Source organism: Accipiter gentilis, chromosome 33, assembly GCF_929443795.1.
Source record: "Accipiter gentilis chromosome 33, bAccGen1.1, whole genome shotgun sequence".
NCBI lineage: Eukaryota > Metazoa > Chordata > Aves > Accipitriformes > Accipitridae > Astur > Astur gentilis.
Window position 1 is genome coordinate 3966363 of NC_064912.1, and position 16631 is coordinate 3982993.

The 16631-nt window shown below is 45.8% G+C and overlaps 3 protein-coding genes across 6 annotated transcripts in view; 1 reads left to right on the forward strand and 2 right to left on the reverse strand.

Annotated features, from left to right (window-relative positions):
• Nucleotides 1-18: 18 nt before the first annotated feature.
• SNRNP25 (small nuclear ribonucleoprotein U11/U12 subunit 25) lies at nucleotides 19-3659 on the reverse strand. Of its 2 annotated transcripts, none has more exons than XM_049791562.1 (6): nucleotides 3616-3659; nucleotides 3360-3450; nucleotides 3118-3223; nucleotides 2922-2996; nucleotides 1601-1663; nucleotides 19-227 (listed from the first exon to the last, which is right to left on the reverse strand). In XM_049791562.1, the coding sequence occupies exons 1-5, from the start codon at nucleotides 3652-3654 to the stop codon at nucleotides 1609-1611; spliced, it is 366 nt and encodes a 121-aa protein (XP_049647519.1). In that variant the 5' UTR covers nucleotides 3655-3659; the 3' UTR covers nucleotides 19-227; nucleotides 1601-1608. The 2 variants fall into 2 exon arrangements, with proteins under 2 accessions (XP_049647519.1, XP_049647517.1); XM_049791560.1 differs by having other exon boundaries at nucleotides 3544-3655.
• A 34-nt stretch (nucleotides 3660-3693) lies between these two features.
• POLR3K (RNA polymerase III subunit K) lies at nucleotides 3694-4334 on the forward strand. The gene is made up of 3 exons (XM_049791563.1): nucleotides 3694-3813; nucleotides 3921-4008; nucleotides 4100-4334. Exons 1-3 carry the CDS (start codon nucleotides 3703-3705, stop codon nucleotides 4225-4227), a joined length of 327 nt encoding a protein of 108 aa, XP_049647520.1. The 5' UTR covers nucleotides 3694-3702; the 3' UTR covers nucleotides 4228-4334.
• Nucleotides 4335-4772: 438 nt separating this feature from the next.
• Nucleotides 4773-16631, reverse strand: part of GTF3C1 (general transcription factor IIIC subunit 1) — a 44966-nt gene continuing 33107 nt past the window's right edge. For 2 of the 3 annotated variants that reach the window (XM_049791498.1, XM_049791499.1), the window contains exons 29-37: nucleotides 16508-16601; nucleotides 15491-15663; nucleotides 14567-14851; nucleotides 12267-12520; nucleotides 10511-10797; nucleotides 9337-9997; nucleotides 7786-7825; nucleotides 6837-7029; nucleotides 4773-5290 (exon numbers count right to left, since the gene is read on the reverse strand). In XM_049791498.1, coding sequence (XP_049647455.1) covers nucleotides 5069-5290; nucleotides 6837-7029; nucleotides 7786-7825; nucleotides 9337-9997; nucleotides 10511-10797; nucleotides 12267-12520; nucleotides 14567-14851; nucleotides 15491-15663; nucleotides 16508-16601 — 2209 coding nt within the window. In that variant the 3' untranslated portion in view covers nucleotides 4773-5068. The remainder of the gene's footprint in view (nucleotides 5291-6836; nucleotides 7030-7785; nucleotides 7826-9336; nucleotides 9998-10510; nucleotides 10798-12266; nucleotides 12521-14566; nucleotides 14852-15490; nucleotides 15664-16507; nucleotides 16602-16631) is intronic. The other variant, XM_049791497.1, reaches the window with a different exon arrangement.

Sequence of the window (16631 nt, forward strand, 5' to 3'; positions counted from 1 at the left end):
AATAAGGGCCTTAAAAGCTTCAGAAAACTAAAGCGTCTCTTTAATCTCTGAAAGTGCATTCTACATACAGCTCTGAGGCAGACATTTCAAATAACAACTGCAAACAACATGTGAGAGTGTCCATTCAACTGGGGTTTGTTTCCCTTTGAAGTGTTACCACCTTTTCCTCCAGGGAAGTGCTGCATCCACAGTCTGGTCCTGGTAGGGCTGGATTCTCTGCTCTCTCTCTTAAAGAAAGAAAATATTTGGCAGTGACAACAGGTACTGCATGCTGGGCTCTCTTATCACAATACCACACCTAGACAGTCCCGGGGGCTCAGCCAGTGCCATAGGTGACCGCTGGTCATAGGCGCCATGGGGCAGATGGCTTCTGTTATGGCACACATTTTATTACACTGGATGTTGAAGATGTAGCAGCGTTGAAAGAAGAAAAAAAGTAACTGTGGTCACAAAGCAACAGTTTCTAACCCAGCTAGCTGGAGCTACAAAACAAAAACCCAAGTGTTTGGAAAAGCTATTACCACTGCTCTTCAGAGACTGTCATTGTGTTTTTAGATGTGGAGGGGAAGCAAAGATAATTTTATACTTACTAAGCTTGAGAGTCTTGGCCACATCTTATGTTTGTGTGCACAGCTTTCTAGAAATAGCAGTGTAATACCGGAAATATGTTGACGTAGGTTACAAACAGGTAAATATACATGCTACTAGTGCTTCCTCTGCTGGAAGTGTTCTTAAATGCATCAGCTGGACAGAAATGTCATGACCAAAAGTTGTCTAGTGGTGTGTGCTGTCTTCTGAGAAGAATGAATGGGTTGAACTCAAGTTTCTATAAACCAGAAACTGGATAAACTAGGAGTGAAAAACTACAGGATGTGTAAGCTGAGATCCCTTTTCCTAACTCCTTATAGCTTGCAGTAATTGAGAAAAAATGGCTCAAAATACACCCACTGTGGAACAGCAAAGAATATGCTGTGTTTGCTTGTTATGTTTGCTTATGTGGACCCATGGGATATTTCTGTTAGCTGCAGGTGCTCTGAATGGTACAGGAGCCCTAGGAGCAGGGTGGGAGAACAGTCCCTCAGGTAGGGGACCCAAACAACCTGGGTGACAGCAGTTGCCTGTAGCACAGACACCTCCATCCTCCTAGGGATTAATTAACACCCAGCCACATTCCTGACAGTGATTTCCAGACATTCAAGAAGCCTGAAATAAAGCAAGGTCCTAGAAGCAATCACAACAGCAAACAAAGGAATGCTGCATTTACTGAGTCTCAAGACATTGCAGGAGCAGATTCAGGGTCTAAACATAAAGTAGGGTTAGAGCTCCACCATTGCCAGCACTAAGATGCTGCTGCTCCTGATGTATGTTAACTGAAATAGCCAAATTATCATTCCCTGCCCTGAGAGAAGCACAAACTGCACAACCAGGCTCTGGAATCACACCACAGCCAGGGCACAAGCCTAATGCAGACACAGGCATTCAGAAATGCTCTGCTACGCAGTGGAGAGCAGCAACACCAGCTGCTACGAGGCTGTACACTAAGGCTTGGGGAAGAGGAATATGAAGCACTGGTAGCCCTTAATGGATATTCAGGACTTACCTGACAGCTTACTTTCGAAGTTTCTTTACGAAGCTGACCTCATCCCGGTTTCTGATGCCATACCTGAACAGAGAGTTCTGCTGTTATATGCCAGTTTCCCAGGAACCACAACCTTTGAAATCCTATAACCCCATCTTTCACAGGGGGAGATGGACTCCTATGATCACATGCTGTGCTCTAATACAGGATAAGTTAAAATTTTCCCTTGTGCATGTAGAACATGCTGCCAGCAATGAGGACCTGATCATCTGCAACACCCCCTGAAATGCAGCACCTGTCAATCATCTGTGGCTCAGTCTTTCAAGAACAGCTTTGATTAGGGCTGTCTTGCTAAATTTTTGATACTTGAGACAAGCTTTTCTTGCTGGTCTGCACACACGCTGGCATACCCAGTGCTGCTGTGTGTAACAGCTAGAGTGCTCGGAAGCACCTCCTGCCTCCTTGCCCTGAGAACGGGCATGGCAAGATGGGAGTCATGGTTGGTGTTGTTAATAGATTGTCTCTGATCAGTGGCTGAGCAGGTCCAGAGCCCAACACGCTTATCCTTGGTTTGCTCTTTGCTTGGCATTCTTCCATCATCCTTCCTACCTTTCTACCTCAGCAGCTCTGCCGAGCCCCCTGTGAGGGTGACCGAGCACTGGAACAGGTTGTCCAGAGAGGGTGTGCAGTCTTCGTTCTTGGAGATATTCAAAACCCAACTGGACGCAGCCCTGAGCAGCCAGCTCTAGCTGACCCTGCTTGTGCAGAGGGTTGGACTAGATGACTTCCAGAGGTCCCCTCCCATCACTTACTTAATGTGTCCTGACCCCATCCTCCGCTGAGTAGCTGCTCCTCAAGTGCTCTCCCTTTCCCCGGAGATGAACTAAAGTGCTTCACGTGCATGACACCATCCCTGGCCTTCTCTGTGTTCTACTCCCCTCACACTCGTGCTTTTTCTCACTAACCTTGTCTCTGCAGGATACCTCAGGTACAAGCTTAGTAAGCACAACCTATTCTGCAGGAGTTTGGCATGGACGGCTAAGGGGCAGTATGTCCAAATGCCTTGGCGTGGTTTGAATGGGACGAACACACTCGGCACAGGACGGTTGTGGCTGAGGAACCACCCGGGGCCTTCCCGGCCCGCAGACACCCTCTCAGTCTGTCAGAGCAGGGCCTGTCCCGCCTCTGTGCGGTGCTGGTCCCGTCTTCCAGTCAATTTCAAGTGCAGGACCTAGCTGAGCCAGGGCACAAAGTCCCAAGTTAGCCCTGCCTGTGCAGATGCTGTGTGACTCCAGCCGGGCCTCTCCAGCCCCCAGCACCCAGAAGAGACTCGATTACTCACTCTCTCAGCTTCTTTCTGTCATCTGCCAGTTTTTCTCCGGCGTAGGTTAAGTGGTATGTCCTCCATATGTACTTCCTAGAGGAAAAACACTTAGGGAGAGCAGCAGGAGGCACCGCCGCCCGTGGGAGAGCGATGAAGGGGGGGGGGTGGGGGGGGGTGAGCAGCCGGAGCCCCCCAGCCCCCGGGTCCCGCTCACCAGCTGAGATGCTGGACGCCGCCCTGCCGTGCCTGCCGCAGCTGGACGTGCCGCCGCAGCGCCTTCTTCAGCTCCAGCACCGAGGCGTTCTGCACCACCACCACGGCTGGAGGGCGAGGGGAGAGCCCCGTCAGCGGCCCGCCACCCCGCACAGCCCCGCCGGGCCGGGCTGGGCCTGGCCTCGTCCGTTCCCCCCCAGGCCGGCTCCGCCCGCCCGAGCCCCCCCCGGCCCCGGGACGCACGCATGGTCTCGCCGTCCGCCTTGCAGACGCGCACCGTCATGGCCTGCCCGTACTCCAGCGCCACCTGCGAGCCGATCTCCTCCGCCGTCACCTGCGGGCGGCAGGGCCAAGGCGGGTGAGCGAGGCGGGCCTGAGCCACCCCCCGCCGCCGCCGCCCCGGCCCCCGGCCGCCCCCCGGCCCCACCTGCGGCGGGAGGTCGCAGAGCAGCGGGTCCTGCACCAGCCGCGCTAGGGCCGCCTGGAAGAGCTCCAGCACCTCGGCGTGCGCCAGCTCCTCCTCGGCCTCCGCCGCCATCTCCGCCGCCGCGCCGGAAGGGGCGGTCGGGGAGCCGCGGAACCGGCGATGCTGCTCTTCTGCCCGGCCTGCGGCAACGTGCTGGTGGCCGAGGAGGGGCCGCGCTGCCACCGCTTCGCCTGCACCACCTGCCCCTACGTGCGCAACGTTACGCGGAAGGTGCCGGGGGACGGCGGGGGGCGACGGGAGGGACGGTGGCGGCGGCGGCGGCGGCGGCGGGGGGGGGGGGGGAGGCCCGGCCCGCCCTGACCGGCGGGGTCCCGCAGGTGACGAGCAGGAAGTACCCGCGGCTGAAGGAGGTGGACGACGTGCTGGGCGGCGCGGCGGCCTGGGAGAACGTGGACTCCACGGCAGGTAGGGCAGGGCCGGGCCGGGCCGGGCCGGGGTGGGGGGCGTCGGGGGCCGGGCCTCGCCTCGCCTCACGGCGCCGCGCCTCGTCCCGCAGAGCCGTGCCCCAAGTGCGAACACCCCCGCGCCTACTTCATGCAGATCCAGACGCGCTCGGCCGACGAGCCCATGACCACCTTCTACAAGTGCTGCAACGCGCAGTGCGGGCACCGGTGGCGGGACTGAGGGGTCCCGGCCCGGCCCCGGCCTGAGGAGGGGGCCCTGAGGGGGCCGCGGGGCCTGGCTGCCGCGGCCGCGGCCCGGCCCGCTCCCCCCCGCAGGGCTGAGGAGGGGGGGATCGCCCCGGGGGGGGGCAGCGCAGGCCCCGGCGGGATGGTGTCGGGGTGTCTGCTGCAATAAACGCGTCGCTGGCTGGAAGTAACGGTCCGCTGTGTGGTTGCTTTGAAGCCTGACCTGGGGTAAGGCTGCCGAAGGCAACGGGGAACGACGGTCGGAGCCTGTGGAAGGGGGGGGGGGTGTTCTTCCCGTCCTGGGGCACGGGGGAGGCTGTAGGTCCCTTCTTTCGCACACGGGGCCGGGGTTCTGCTGAAAGCACGCATCGTAAACTAACACCGCGCACACCGAGACACCAGTGTTTAAAACGGACACGGACCGTAAGCTAACTAAGCTAAAGAACAGTTAGCAAACCCGAGCGCAGAGCCGGCTGCTGTGCGACAGAACAGAAGGCAAAGCAAAAGTAGAGTGTTATCACCTTGGCCTTAGGGGCAGGAAGGAAAAAAGAGAGGGGTCTTTGCTACGACCTGTGAAAACCCCATAAGGTAAAGCAGAAACTATGAACGATATGCTCTACAAGCACTTAGTGGTAAAAAGGGAATGTACTTAAAGCAGGACCAAATATTACCTGTGCCTCAACATTAAGCTTTATTCTCAGTTTAAATACGCTCAAAAGTAAAAAGGATAAATAACTTAATAAAAACATGATGGAGCACAAATTGTAACACTTAATCTGCATTAACGCTCACTCCTACAGGCTAAACCACTTTAACAGGACTCGGCTTTACCTCTTTTATACAGGGATGATCTGCACCCATTTATTCCAATTCACTTCAGAGGGGAACACTCTTCCCAGCCTGAGAGTACAGTCTATTGTAGGCTCATAGTATATTGTTGGGGTTTCGCTCAGTTTGGGGTTGTTTAGTTGTTCTTCCATAACTGGCTGAGAAAAGAGCGACACCAGGGATGGCTTTTTCATGTAGAATCGTCTGATGCAACCAAGAGTTTCCAGACCCTGCAGAAAAATTCACGTGTTTTAGCTTGAGCAGTTGCGGCGAAAAAAAGGCACTGAATGCTGTTCTACCCACAGTCTTCTCAGAAACTTTAGACAATTTATACTAAAAGTGGCTTTGCTTCACCCCCTCAGAAGGCCATGGGGATGGCAAAGATTTACAGAACAGGAAAGCAAGTTCACATGGCTTGATATATGCTCATTTGTTCCTTTCAGCACAGTGGTTGACATCTGGCTCCTGACACAGAACACAGGTTCAACAACAGACCTCAACATTTAGGACTAGTTACAAATAATTTAAGGCTGGTATAGATGTAAATCCCAGACTTCTGGGTCAGTTCTTGCTAATGAGTTAGCATTCATTCCCACAGCAACAGGCAGCAAGGCAATTTATGTGCTTTGTTTGCTGAAAACATCTGGTGTGTATTCGGTAATCTTACGTAGGTATGCATCTAGATTTACTAATATTTGGTATATTACAGATACAAGCTCTGTCTGTGGTTTCAAAACCAGTTCTTATAAAATTTATTGGTAGAGAAGTTAGATTCAAGATCTCCAGTCTGGAAAATGTACAGGTAATTGCTTGATTTTTGTGGATTTGAATTAAAAATGCCTAGGAATCTGTATTGCTCTCCCACATGTGCATGCCTCACTACTACACACTCAGTACTGCAGTCTTAAATCTGTCCCCTGGTCCCAGCTACCCTCTTGGCAGTGCTGCTGTGGCATAGGACATATGGATAAGCTGTGCTGGAACACCTAGGAAACAGGATGGTTGCTCAATGCGTGATCAGTAGTATATACAACCTGCAATGTTACCAAAATGTATGAGCCTTTGGACAGAAGCATGGCATACAGACACTGGAATATTGATTTCCAGTGTTAGTAGGGGAAGCCATGCTTATGGGAAGGACTGCAGTATTACTGCTATACTTAAGATTTTGAAACCTTACAGGAAAAAAAAAAAAAAATTCAAGGTTTCATTTGCAAAGTAGCAGTGGTGGCAATCAAGCTTCAAGATGTGGGAAAAAAACCCATAAGAAACTCAAATTTTCTCACCATGTATTCTTTTACAATTAAGGATGTATGCCTTTAAGCCAGTCGGTCAGGACAGAAAGTCTGTTTACAGTATTGTCTAGCACAGACACATTTCAGTCTGAAAGGTATATAAGGAAAAAATTAAGATAAACTCTATGGTGATTAACACTGCATTAAGCAGTCCAGCCTAGTATTTCACAGTGACAAGCCACCACCCTTGGGTAACCAACTAGAATTTCAACTGCATGTACATCCATTTCAGAAGCAAGCTCAAATTTTAAAATCAGTAATATGGTAATTTCAAGGACAGGTAAAGCAGGCTTCCTTCCTTCCTCATTGTGAACAGCAACTTGCTCTGGCTTTGGTTAATTTACACTAAAGGGAGAAGGTTGCTTTTCATGGTTCATTCACAATTCCCCTTTTTTCCTGGGACTTCCATCGCAGTGGTTGCTGACTGTTACATGTGGAAGCTGAACCAGATTAAAGTTCACACAGCTGATGATTCACATACCTGCAGTATCTCTAAGACGGCAACAGGCTGCAGTACCCCCATGTAATGCTGCAACAGCATGCCTTCCGTTATGCCTGGTTTTGTCATGATGTGATAGAGCACAGCTTCCATCATCCCCTTACACACAGGTTTATTCAGATTCCCATCTACAATCCTCCATGGTCTCCCAATGAAGCAGACCTTCTCGCAGGCCCTGCAAAAGACGATTTAAGTTCAGCTCTGTCAGGAGTTACTCCTCTAGCTGGATTTCCCATCATCATAATTTCTGCCTAATAGAGATTCTTACTACATCCATTCCCAGTGTTTGCTCACATGCTAGGTTTAAATTCTGCAGCCGCTCTGAGCGGAGACTGGTGTTAATCTACTAGACAGTTTCACAGACCTGAAGTGTTTGACACCAGGTGCTGCTCACCACCCCAGAAGCACTTCTAGCACTGTTACACTACCCAACAGTTACCTTGAGTCTTGGATGACCAGAAAAGCTTTGTTTGTTACTAGCTCTGATATCCTCCAAAAGTTATCCAAGACCTGCAAGAGTGCTCAGATAGGAAAGAATTTCCTCCTTTTTAGCACTTTGGAGTCAAAAGACAGACCGTGCATGGAAATTCACATTTCCCATGCTGCAGTTTCTCCAGGCCTTTCCTGGGCATGTGGAAGCTGAGGCTTTCTGGCACTGGACTTATTTGTGAAATAAAATTAGTTTTGTTTCTCTGATACTTGGAGCTAGTTGTTTTTTGGGGAAGAAACATCTATCAGATAAATTTTTTCAGCATGCATATGAGCACAAGTAACATTAACAAGACCAATGGAGGAAAACATGGGTTTTCTCCATCATCAATGCTCACTGCCCATCAGAGCATAAAACTAAGGTTTCCACATCATTTGCTTCCAGGTATTATTTTGGTTGTGCTAAGTGTTTAATTATTTTGCAGACATCTCTGTTACTCACCGGTCCCGGGCTGCCTGGGATACATCTGTCATAGAATTTCCTGGAAAGAAGAGAACACATAGTTTTCAATTAACCCAAACACTTCACCTAGTGGAAGGAAAGTAAAAGGTGGCTAAGCTGTAAAACGCAACAGCTTATGTTAGAAAATAACACAAGCAAACCATGCCGCATGTTGTTCTCAGTTGCATGGGAAGCTCTACGCTCCCACTCGGACTGCCTTTACCTGCAGCATACTCTTCTTCCTGCACCTCTTCTCGCAACCACATCTGTCTACTCCAACCACACCATTTGTGGCTCCATTCCTAAATCACAGCAACCAGCTTTATTCCTAGAAGTCTGATGACATGGCTGAACAACAGGTAATTTTATGGGCTGAAAGAACCGAGTTTCACACAGAGCACTATGCAGGGTCTCAGCTTGCAAGCACTCACAGAGGTGCGTTTAACTTAATGCTCCTGGTAATCACATGGAAGTTAAGCAGAAGCCCAAGTAGCTGTAGACTTGAGAATGCAAACTCAAGATTTTAGCAGAGTTCAGTTCCAAAGTGAAGGTTGTCTCTGCAACTTCCACTATGCATTATGTCATGGGTTTTAATTACACAATTACTTCATGTAGGTATTTCTACCGCACCCAGAGGCTAACAGCTTTGGCTTAAGCACATGTAAACCCTTCAGCTGGCCTTCATCAGGAAGACCAGAAAGAACTCTATGCTTGATAACGTAACTACCATTTTTTCCCTGCTGTGTTACAAACAAGTAGAGGAAGTTAAATCCCGACCAGTACTCTAGCAGTTTCATGTTCCGAACTGCTGAAGTCCATGCTGTTTACACAGCCCTGAGTCTATTTCCTGCAGGAAGGCTCCAATTAAACAATACCAAGCTCTGAGATGCTATGGATCAGTCTGCACTGATTCACATGGCAGTCTGCAGCTCTAAACGTGGCTAATGGCAGATCTTGGCAAAATACCACACAAGCAGTTAGCTTGTGATTCAATCTGAAATCAGAGCTGATAAAAACAAAACCAAAATAAAATCCCCAACAACCTACTTAATGTAAAGCTTGGCAAGAACTACTAGCTATTAAAAAAGAAAACTGGCAGTAAAAAGGACATGAAAATGAAGTCGAATTGGGTTACAAATGAGGCTATTAATCTTCTCACTGGCATGTGCTGCTTTCTGGTGAATGGTTTAATGACTTTACAACTTTCAGTCATGGGCAATCTAGTCAAATGTACACCAGTAGTGCTATGTTTTCTAGGTTTAGAGATGTCTAGCCTTTGGACTGAAGCCAGAGATGAGAAACTTCAGATCCAAATACATTTTTGGAGAAGAGTAAGACATGGAAATGAGTTTCTAAGGAAAACACATTTCTGGACTAGTCATGAACATTCCAGTGTAGTGTTATGCCACTTCATCTGTGAGAAATGAACCTCTCTCTCTGGCATGGCTTCATAAAGAATCTACTATTTGCTTATAAAATGCAGCTACCCATGTGGGATCAACTGATGATGAGCTAGTCTCTACTTCTTGGACGTAGAGTGCTCCTACATACCTTTAGAGACTCCTGGGTTCTCCTGTAAGTAGGAAAGATCATCATCCTGCTCACTAGCTGATTGTTCAAGGCTAGAGATCTGCTTGTTGTGCTCAGTGTTGAGCTCATCAGTCTCTACTTCAAGTTCTTTTTCCTCAGAACAAGATTTATCTTGTTCTTTGTAAGTGTCCACATTCACAGCATCTGGAGCACACACTGGGTGTTCAGCTAGGTGTTCTGTCTGCCCTCCCAGGGAACCTGTTTCTTCATCCATGATTAAAGCTTCCTCCATTGTAACAGGATCAGTAACACCTGCATCAGGGTTATTTTCATTTGCACTTTTCAAACCACTCTGTGAACCCTGGCAGAGTTGACTGGCGTCTTGAAGGACATCAGTTTGAGTCTTACATCTCTTTCTTGGGGGTTCTTCGTCACTGACAGACTGTGTGCCTTTTCCCAGCTGCTCCTCCTCTCTCGAACATTCCTCTCCCTTCTTTGGTTCTGATGGCAGGCAATCCTGCTGTACATCTGGGAGAGTGGTGTCCGCAGCTTGTTGATCAGAATCGTCTGGTTTATTCTTCAGACATACTGAATGTAATAGCCATGGCTTGGAAAATACTATTGCAACCAGTCTTACTGCATAGCCTCCTACTTCTAAAACCTGCTGCATTTCAATAAGGTCCTATAAAAAAAAAAAAAGCCAACACAAAAATTGTCTCAGGAGCTTTCACTGTGAAATGTCAGTTTAACCAAATATCAGGGAATTGCCATCTTTAACTGGCAGCAAAGAAACAGGAAGAGCTTAGTAGAATATTCAAATTTCTGTCCTGCTGCACTGAAAAGATGTTTTGCCCCTTAAACTTTTCTGCAATTACAGCACAAAACATTTTTGTTCAGCTTAAATTAACTTAAAATGTAACTGGGAAAGAGTATTTTGCTTCCAAAGGTGAATGTTGGTACCTCTACGTTTCTGAAACGGTTCATTCCTATCTTTGAGCAAGTGCTGCTTTAATTTTTGGCCTTCTTAATTCTGAGGCGAGAATGCTATCAGGTATTGGTATGTGATCTCTTGCCTAATGTAAATAGCTTTGTTCAATTTACATTTGCTTCCTACAGCCTGTAAGATTGTCCTATTTCAGGGGAATACTAAGCATACAAACATTAATGTATGGAAAGCAGCTGGCTGTAAAACCACCTGAATGTACTGCTCCAAGCTCCTGGTGCGTTCAGGTTCCACCTCTTCATAGCTGCAGAAACGTTTGCTCAGTTCAGCTTTGCAAATTCCAAAGTGGGAAGTTGCCTCTATTGCATTACGGATCTCCAAAACAGCAGCTACATCTCTGGGATTATAGCCATAACGTTCTATACACCCATGAAGAAACTGATCAACCTCATAATTTTCTTCCTGGACTTTTATCAGCCTGGTAAAAGTTTCAGGGAGGCAGGAGACTCCCACAGCCATGTTATCAAGCAGAGAGGAAACTGCAAAGCAAATAAAAAACAAGTGTATAAGCTGCGAAGCAGTTGTTACTATGCAATACACTACAGAAAGATAAATATCCTGAGACAGACAGATTAGAGGTGTTCTAGACTATTCCAATTAAAAATCGGAGCTCAGTTTTCCATCTTCATTGCTGCAGTTTCCTTTTTTATTTCTGCCTTACATATTTGTCTCTGAGAAGACCTGTAGAAGAAGAACAAGTTGGTTTACCAGGGCTTACCCCTCCTATCAAAGTGAAGTATTGCTGAAAAACAGTGTAGACTTACTGGTATTCTCTCTAACACTGGGTCAGCTTAACTCTAAGTTAATGAGGGAATTACCTCCTCTTTTCTTGAAGAAGGTCAAGTGAAAAGTCTAGGGCAAGGAAATGCTATGGACAACTCTATTAATCGAAAAATTGGAAGCAGCTGATCCATGGCAGAAAGCTATTGGCCAAATATGGTACAAACTACAAGCTGACAATATCTTAGTACAATTAGCGTAACAAAGCATATCTGTGTTTGGAGATAGGTCCATCGCTGCACAAAACTGACCCCCACTGTACAGAGTATTCAGAATTTGAAGCAGCGTAACAACTTTTTCCAGTCCTGGATGATTAGAGGGTAGCTTTGGCCCTGTTCTTACCTTCTCCCCACCCTTTTATCTGCAGGCTGCCTTTACATTGTGCCTTGTGGGACACTCATATGACAGCTGCACTTCTTTGACAGGCAAAGAAAAATGAGAACAACTGTAATGAGCCATCAGCTCAGCAGACCTGGAGGGCATGTGTGGCAGCAGAGATATGAGAAAGAATTTCTATTACCTCTATGACAACAGCAGTAAGAATGGGCAGGGACAGCACTAGACCTTCCAACTAAAGAGCTAAACAACCGAAGGCTTTCCTGGGTACCTCTGCATTACAGCTGAAAGGAAGATGCTCTTAAAGAAGGGGGAGTGCTGATAAATTGCAAATATTCAAGCTCTAAATATTATCAAAATGTTTAAATTACTGTAGGTAAAAGGCCAGAGATTGGACACCACTATTTCAGGCACTTGCATGAGACAAGTAAATGTGAATTTCCATTCAAGGAGCTCCGAAAGATTTTCTTTTCTCTTTACAGAGAGGAAAGCCTGGGTGTGACATAATATGGTATTTTAAGTTGCAGAAGGGACTGAAAAACCTCCTGGAGAAGGGTAACAGAGCAGAGGACAGATTCCCTCTTTGGATTAATAGTTTCACGCAACATGGAATACAGGCTAGGACTTGTTACCAACAAAAGGTGCCTCTATAAGTCAACCACCTGTTTGCTTTAAGTCAGGAGACAAAGCATTACAAGGCAAACCGCATGTATAATAACAAAAGAATGTTCCTATTAAGCGGCTTTGTTCAAATCAGTTCCTCAGCTGATGAGTTCACTATCTTTCCTGCTCCAACCCTCTTCTGTGCAAGTTAGGGCAAACAGAAACTAACCTGGAGAGCTGAGTCTTCCTGGAACTGGCGTACATCGCAGCTTAACCTTCACCTGGCAGGAATTGACCACGATATTGTCACTGGGACTCAGGTTGCGCGTGCTGACAATTCCAGGGGCATAGTAGCCTCTCATCAGTAAGTAATTGGTATGAGATGCTTGACGAGCTTTTACTTCTATTCTCCGTTTGCCTCCAGAGCTGTCATCTAAGTCATCATCATCGTCATCATCATCCTCAAGTCCTTCTTTTCCCAAACTACAGCAAACAGACATGTTTTGTTTGTTGTTGGGTTTTTTTTGTTTGTTTGGTTGTTTTTTTCCCAAAATAAGAAAGGGACTCATTACACTGAGCAAAGCAGGAACACATGTGATTCTGCATTCTAGTATTTAGTCATGAACAACTGCGGGTATGTCCATGGCAGGCTGATTTAAAGTGCCAAGAACAAGCAACTACAGAAAAGAAAATACACTAGAGATCCCTGGAAAAGGAAACTCACTCTCTCTTTTTTGCATGCATGTTGAAATGAACCCAAAATGTCTCAGCTTACAGTGCTGAACCTCTTTGGTTCAGCAGACACTTCATCATGAGGGAACATCTGCCAGAGCACAAAGGCTGAGACCATAAGGGTTACTGCAGTAGAGGGCAGACTGTTTATTTTTAAGGGAGAAAAGGGGAAGAATGAATTACAGACCAAAGACTTCAGTTACTTAAAAAACCACCCCAACACAAAACTGCAGACAGCCTCAAAGTTAAGAAAGAGTAGTAGTAGTAGCAGCCAGGATAAATTTCCCAGAAACAAACTTAGTGAAATCAACACTGTTTCTTTCCAGGACACAATAAGAGCCATTATGGATAAAGGTGAAGGCTCTGAACAACCTGATCTAACTCTAAAGTTGCCTCTGTTTTAAGCAGGTTATACCAGAGACAACCAAAGGTTCCTCCCAACCTTTTCCAAGATGAGTTAGACTTTATGTACCTTCTCTTAAAAGATATTTAAAACCAAAAGGGAACACATCATTTAGAAAAAATAGTGCAAGCATATAACCAGTTGGAAAACTGGACTCAGATGCCTGTACTCAGAAATGGGACTAAGTCCCGGGTTCAATGTATTTTTCCAAATGACCTGGGTGATAAAATAGCTCATTAAGTTTGCATAGGATCACCGAACTGGAGAGACTGCAAGTATATGAGAAGACAGGATTTGCATTCAGAACATTATCAGCAAACTGGAGAAATAGTCTGGAAAAGAGCAGGAAGCAATTTCATATGGACGAATGCATGTTATTTCTATTATAGTATATTACAGTATGCACCTGTCCCTCCTCTAAAGGAAAAGAAACTTATTAGAGTGAATCACAAGCTGTACATGAATCACTGCACTGGGGGGTTTTGGCTCGGGTTTTTTTGCCAAGACCATGGCCATTCATCATCTTGGGATGTATTAACAGGCATATCACCTATATAATATGATGTAATTGGCACAGACCTGCCTGCAAGAGCATGGCATTTGTTTTTTGACATCACAGTTTAGTGCAGAGGAAAATAATGAGGAAGACGGAGATCTGGGTAACATGAATAACATACCAAAAACAGAAGTAAAGGAACTGAGGCTGCTCATTTTAAAGAGTAACATATATTATGGGAGGAGGACTATGATAACAATCTTCAAATTGGTAATAAGCTGCTCTAAAGAGAAAGAGAAACAAGTATTTTCCATGTATGTATACAACAGGAAGCAACAGGTTAATCTACAGCAAGAGATTTTAGTTGCACTCTAAGAAACACATGATGATTGTAAGGATAACTATTCATAGGATTAGACTGCCTAGGGAGACAGTTTCAATTTCAGTGGTATGCAATTACTGGAGGCTTAAAAACTAAAAAATAAAAAAATCAAAGAGGAGACAACACATAGAACTGCTATTGTGGAGACAGGTTTCACCGATAAAGCTGAAACCTTGTTACTAATCCTTCTTACTCTTTGAAATGGGAAGGTACAACGTTGATAGAAATGCTCATTGGTAGAATGCACGCTGCTCTCCCTTCCACATTAGCTCTGATGGCAATGAAATGCCTAGCAATTTAAATGTCACATCTGTGAAGACAAATGCAGTCCAAGGCTATAATGACAGTCACTAACTAAAGTGCCATTAAGTCTTCAGAATGCTCCCTCAGAAATAAAAATCTAAACAATATTACAGTAAAACATGCCACAATACAGTGCAGAAAATGCTAATGCCTGTCCAATTTCATTCAAGTTACCCCCAAACCATATTTACTAATAGGAATAACAGTGTTTACCTTTTTATCACTTCATTTTCCACCATAGTGCTGTCCACCACAACTATCTGCTCTGGGATTCTCACATTCACAGATACAAGTCCCAGGGAGAATAGGGAAAGCATTGCCACACACTGGCCACCAGGTCCATCCATAGGAAATGCAATCATGCCTTCTGATGCTTTGTTTTCTTGATCTTTAAATGAGAAGTTATCTGGCTGGTCTGATTTTTCAGCATCCTTGAGCTTCTCTAGGAACTGAAAGGACTCTGTACAAATTGTACTGGGAAATCGCCATGTAAAAACTCTGGACAAAGAGACAAATTCGAAGCAGCACAAATCTTTCACAATCTGTTCTTACTGTATATGAATTTTAGACCCATGGTAGCACAGAGCAGCCAAGTAGTTGAAGTTCCACCCTAGAGCTGGTGACCAAGTACCTTCTACATCTGCTTTCACAGTCCAGAACATTAGGTATTTATACACCACGTAAAGGTCAGGTACTATGTAGCAAATACAAAGCAAAGATGTCATCTGCTTGAGCACTGAATACATTTACAGTTAAATCCTCCTCCCCCACCCCTGACATCCAGGTGCAGTGCAGCACAAAGTAACTAGAGAGGAAAAACAAACAACCATCAGAATGACAAGAGTGCTACAGAAATCCTTCCACCACATCTAGAACTTTGGTGCTACCTCTCCGCTCCATATGTCTTTGTAAAGGCTTGCCCAGCAAACTTGGCTCTGTTCCCCGTACAGCCCTAACTGCTAACTGAACAAAGGGCTAACAGACATAGATGTTACCTTCACCTCTTCAGCTTCAGCTGTGATGGGGTCAGGTTCCTTGCTCTAGATGGGTCATGTGTATTGTCTCCTCCACACCAAGGATGCCTGGGTATATTCTTTTATTTGCTCAAACATAAACAGTGACCTTTCTGACACCCACCTGTAGTAACTCTGAGACAGCTGATAGGACATGGGGACAAAAGGCAAAGCCCGGCTTTTCTTTGGACCCAATGTGTGGTTTACTCGACGGCGATTGACCAAGCTTCTCTTCTGACACTCTAGGAAAGCCTTCACAAGAATGTCATCCCGGTACTCCCGGTACAAACGAAATGTCTGCAAAAAACGCCCGTTCAGTGTAAAAGGCAGTGTTAGCTCCGAATCCGCTGTTAGACTCATCTACTTGAGGTTTACATTAACTAAATGATTATGAAGCTGCAAGCCAGAATGTAAATGATACTTATAAATTTACTTAACTACACTATTCTATTCCTTTTATGGGCTTCCAGGCTCTCCACAGTAAATGCCAATTAACTGAATACTATAGACCACTTGATATTCAAAATGGGATCAGGCTCCCACTAGAATTATATACGTAAAAAATGCTCATCTGCAACACATTTTGGTAGATTCTTCCCATCATTTTACCAGGAACACATGCTTCTATGAACTTGGCTTTCTAGGCTCCACTCTTGCCTGCTGATGAGATATTAAACTCCCTTTGAACTTCTAACTTTATTTTTTTAAGTGCCTGACTGATAGATGATATATTTTTGTGGTCCCCGATGCTGGAGAGGCTCCCCAACACCAATGTCAGCTGGATACTAGCACTGTCTTTGTGATATCTCCTCCAAACTGTAATTCCAACTGCTCAAGTGGGCACTAAATCATGATACAGTTTGACCCAATTGAAGGCATGTGGAGTTTATTTAATAAGTTTTTTTGGGATTGCTTCAACCTCACATCTTGCAATCTCATCCTCAGAGAGAAAAGCAACATACTGAAAATCTGCCTAGAATATACCATTTCCTAAAAGCAGAAGAGAATAATCCCCGCAGAATGGATACAAATCTAAGTTTCTGGGTTTCTTTTCTCCCATTTGAAAAAGGCATATATCAAGGTAGGAAGGACAAACTCTTTAGGGTTGTACAACCAGTAAAGTTTGGTCCAGATACTGTACCTGAAACGACTGGCAAGATTTCATCTGGTTATCCGAGAGTGCCAAAGTACTCTGAATCAAATTCTGTAGCACTAGAAAATGAATATCATAGACACTGAAAGAAAAAAATGGGTTTATTCACACT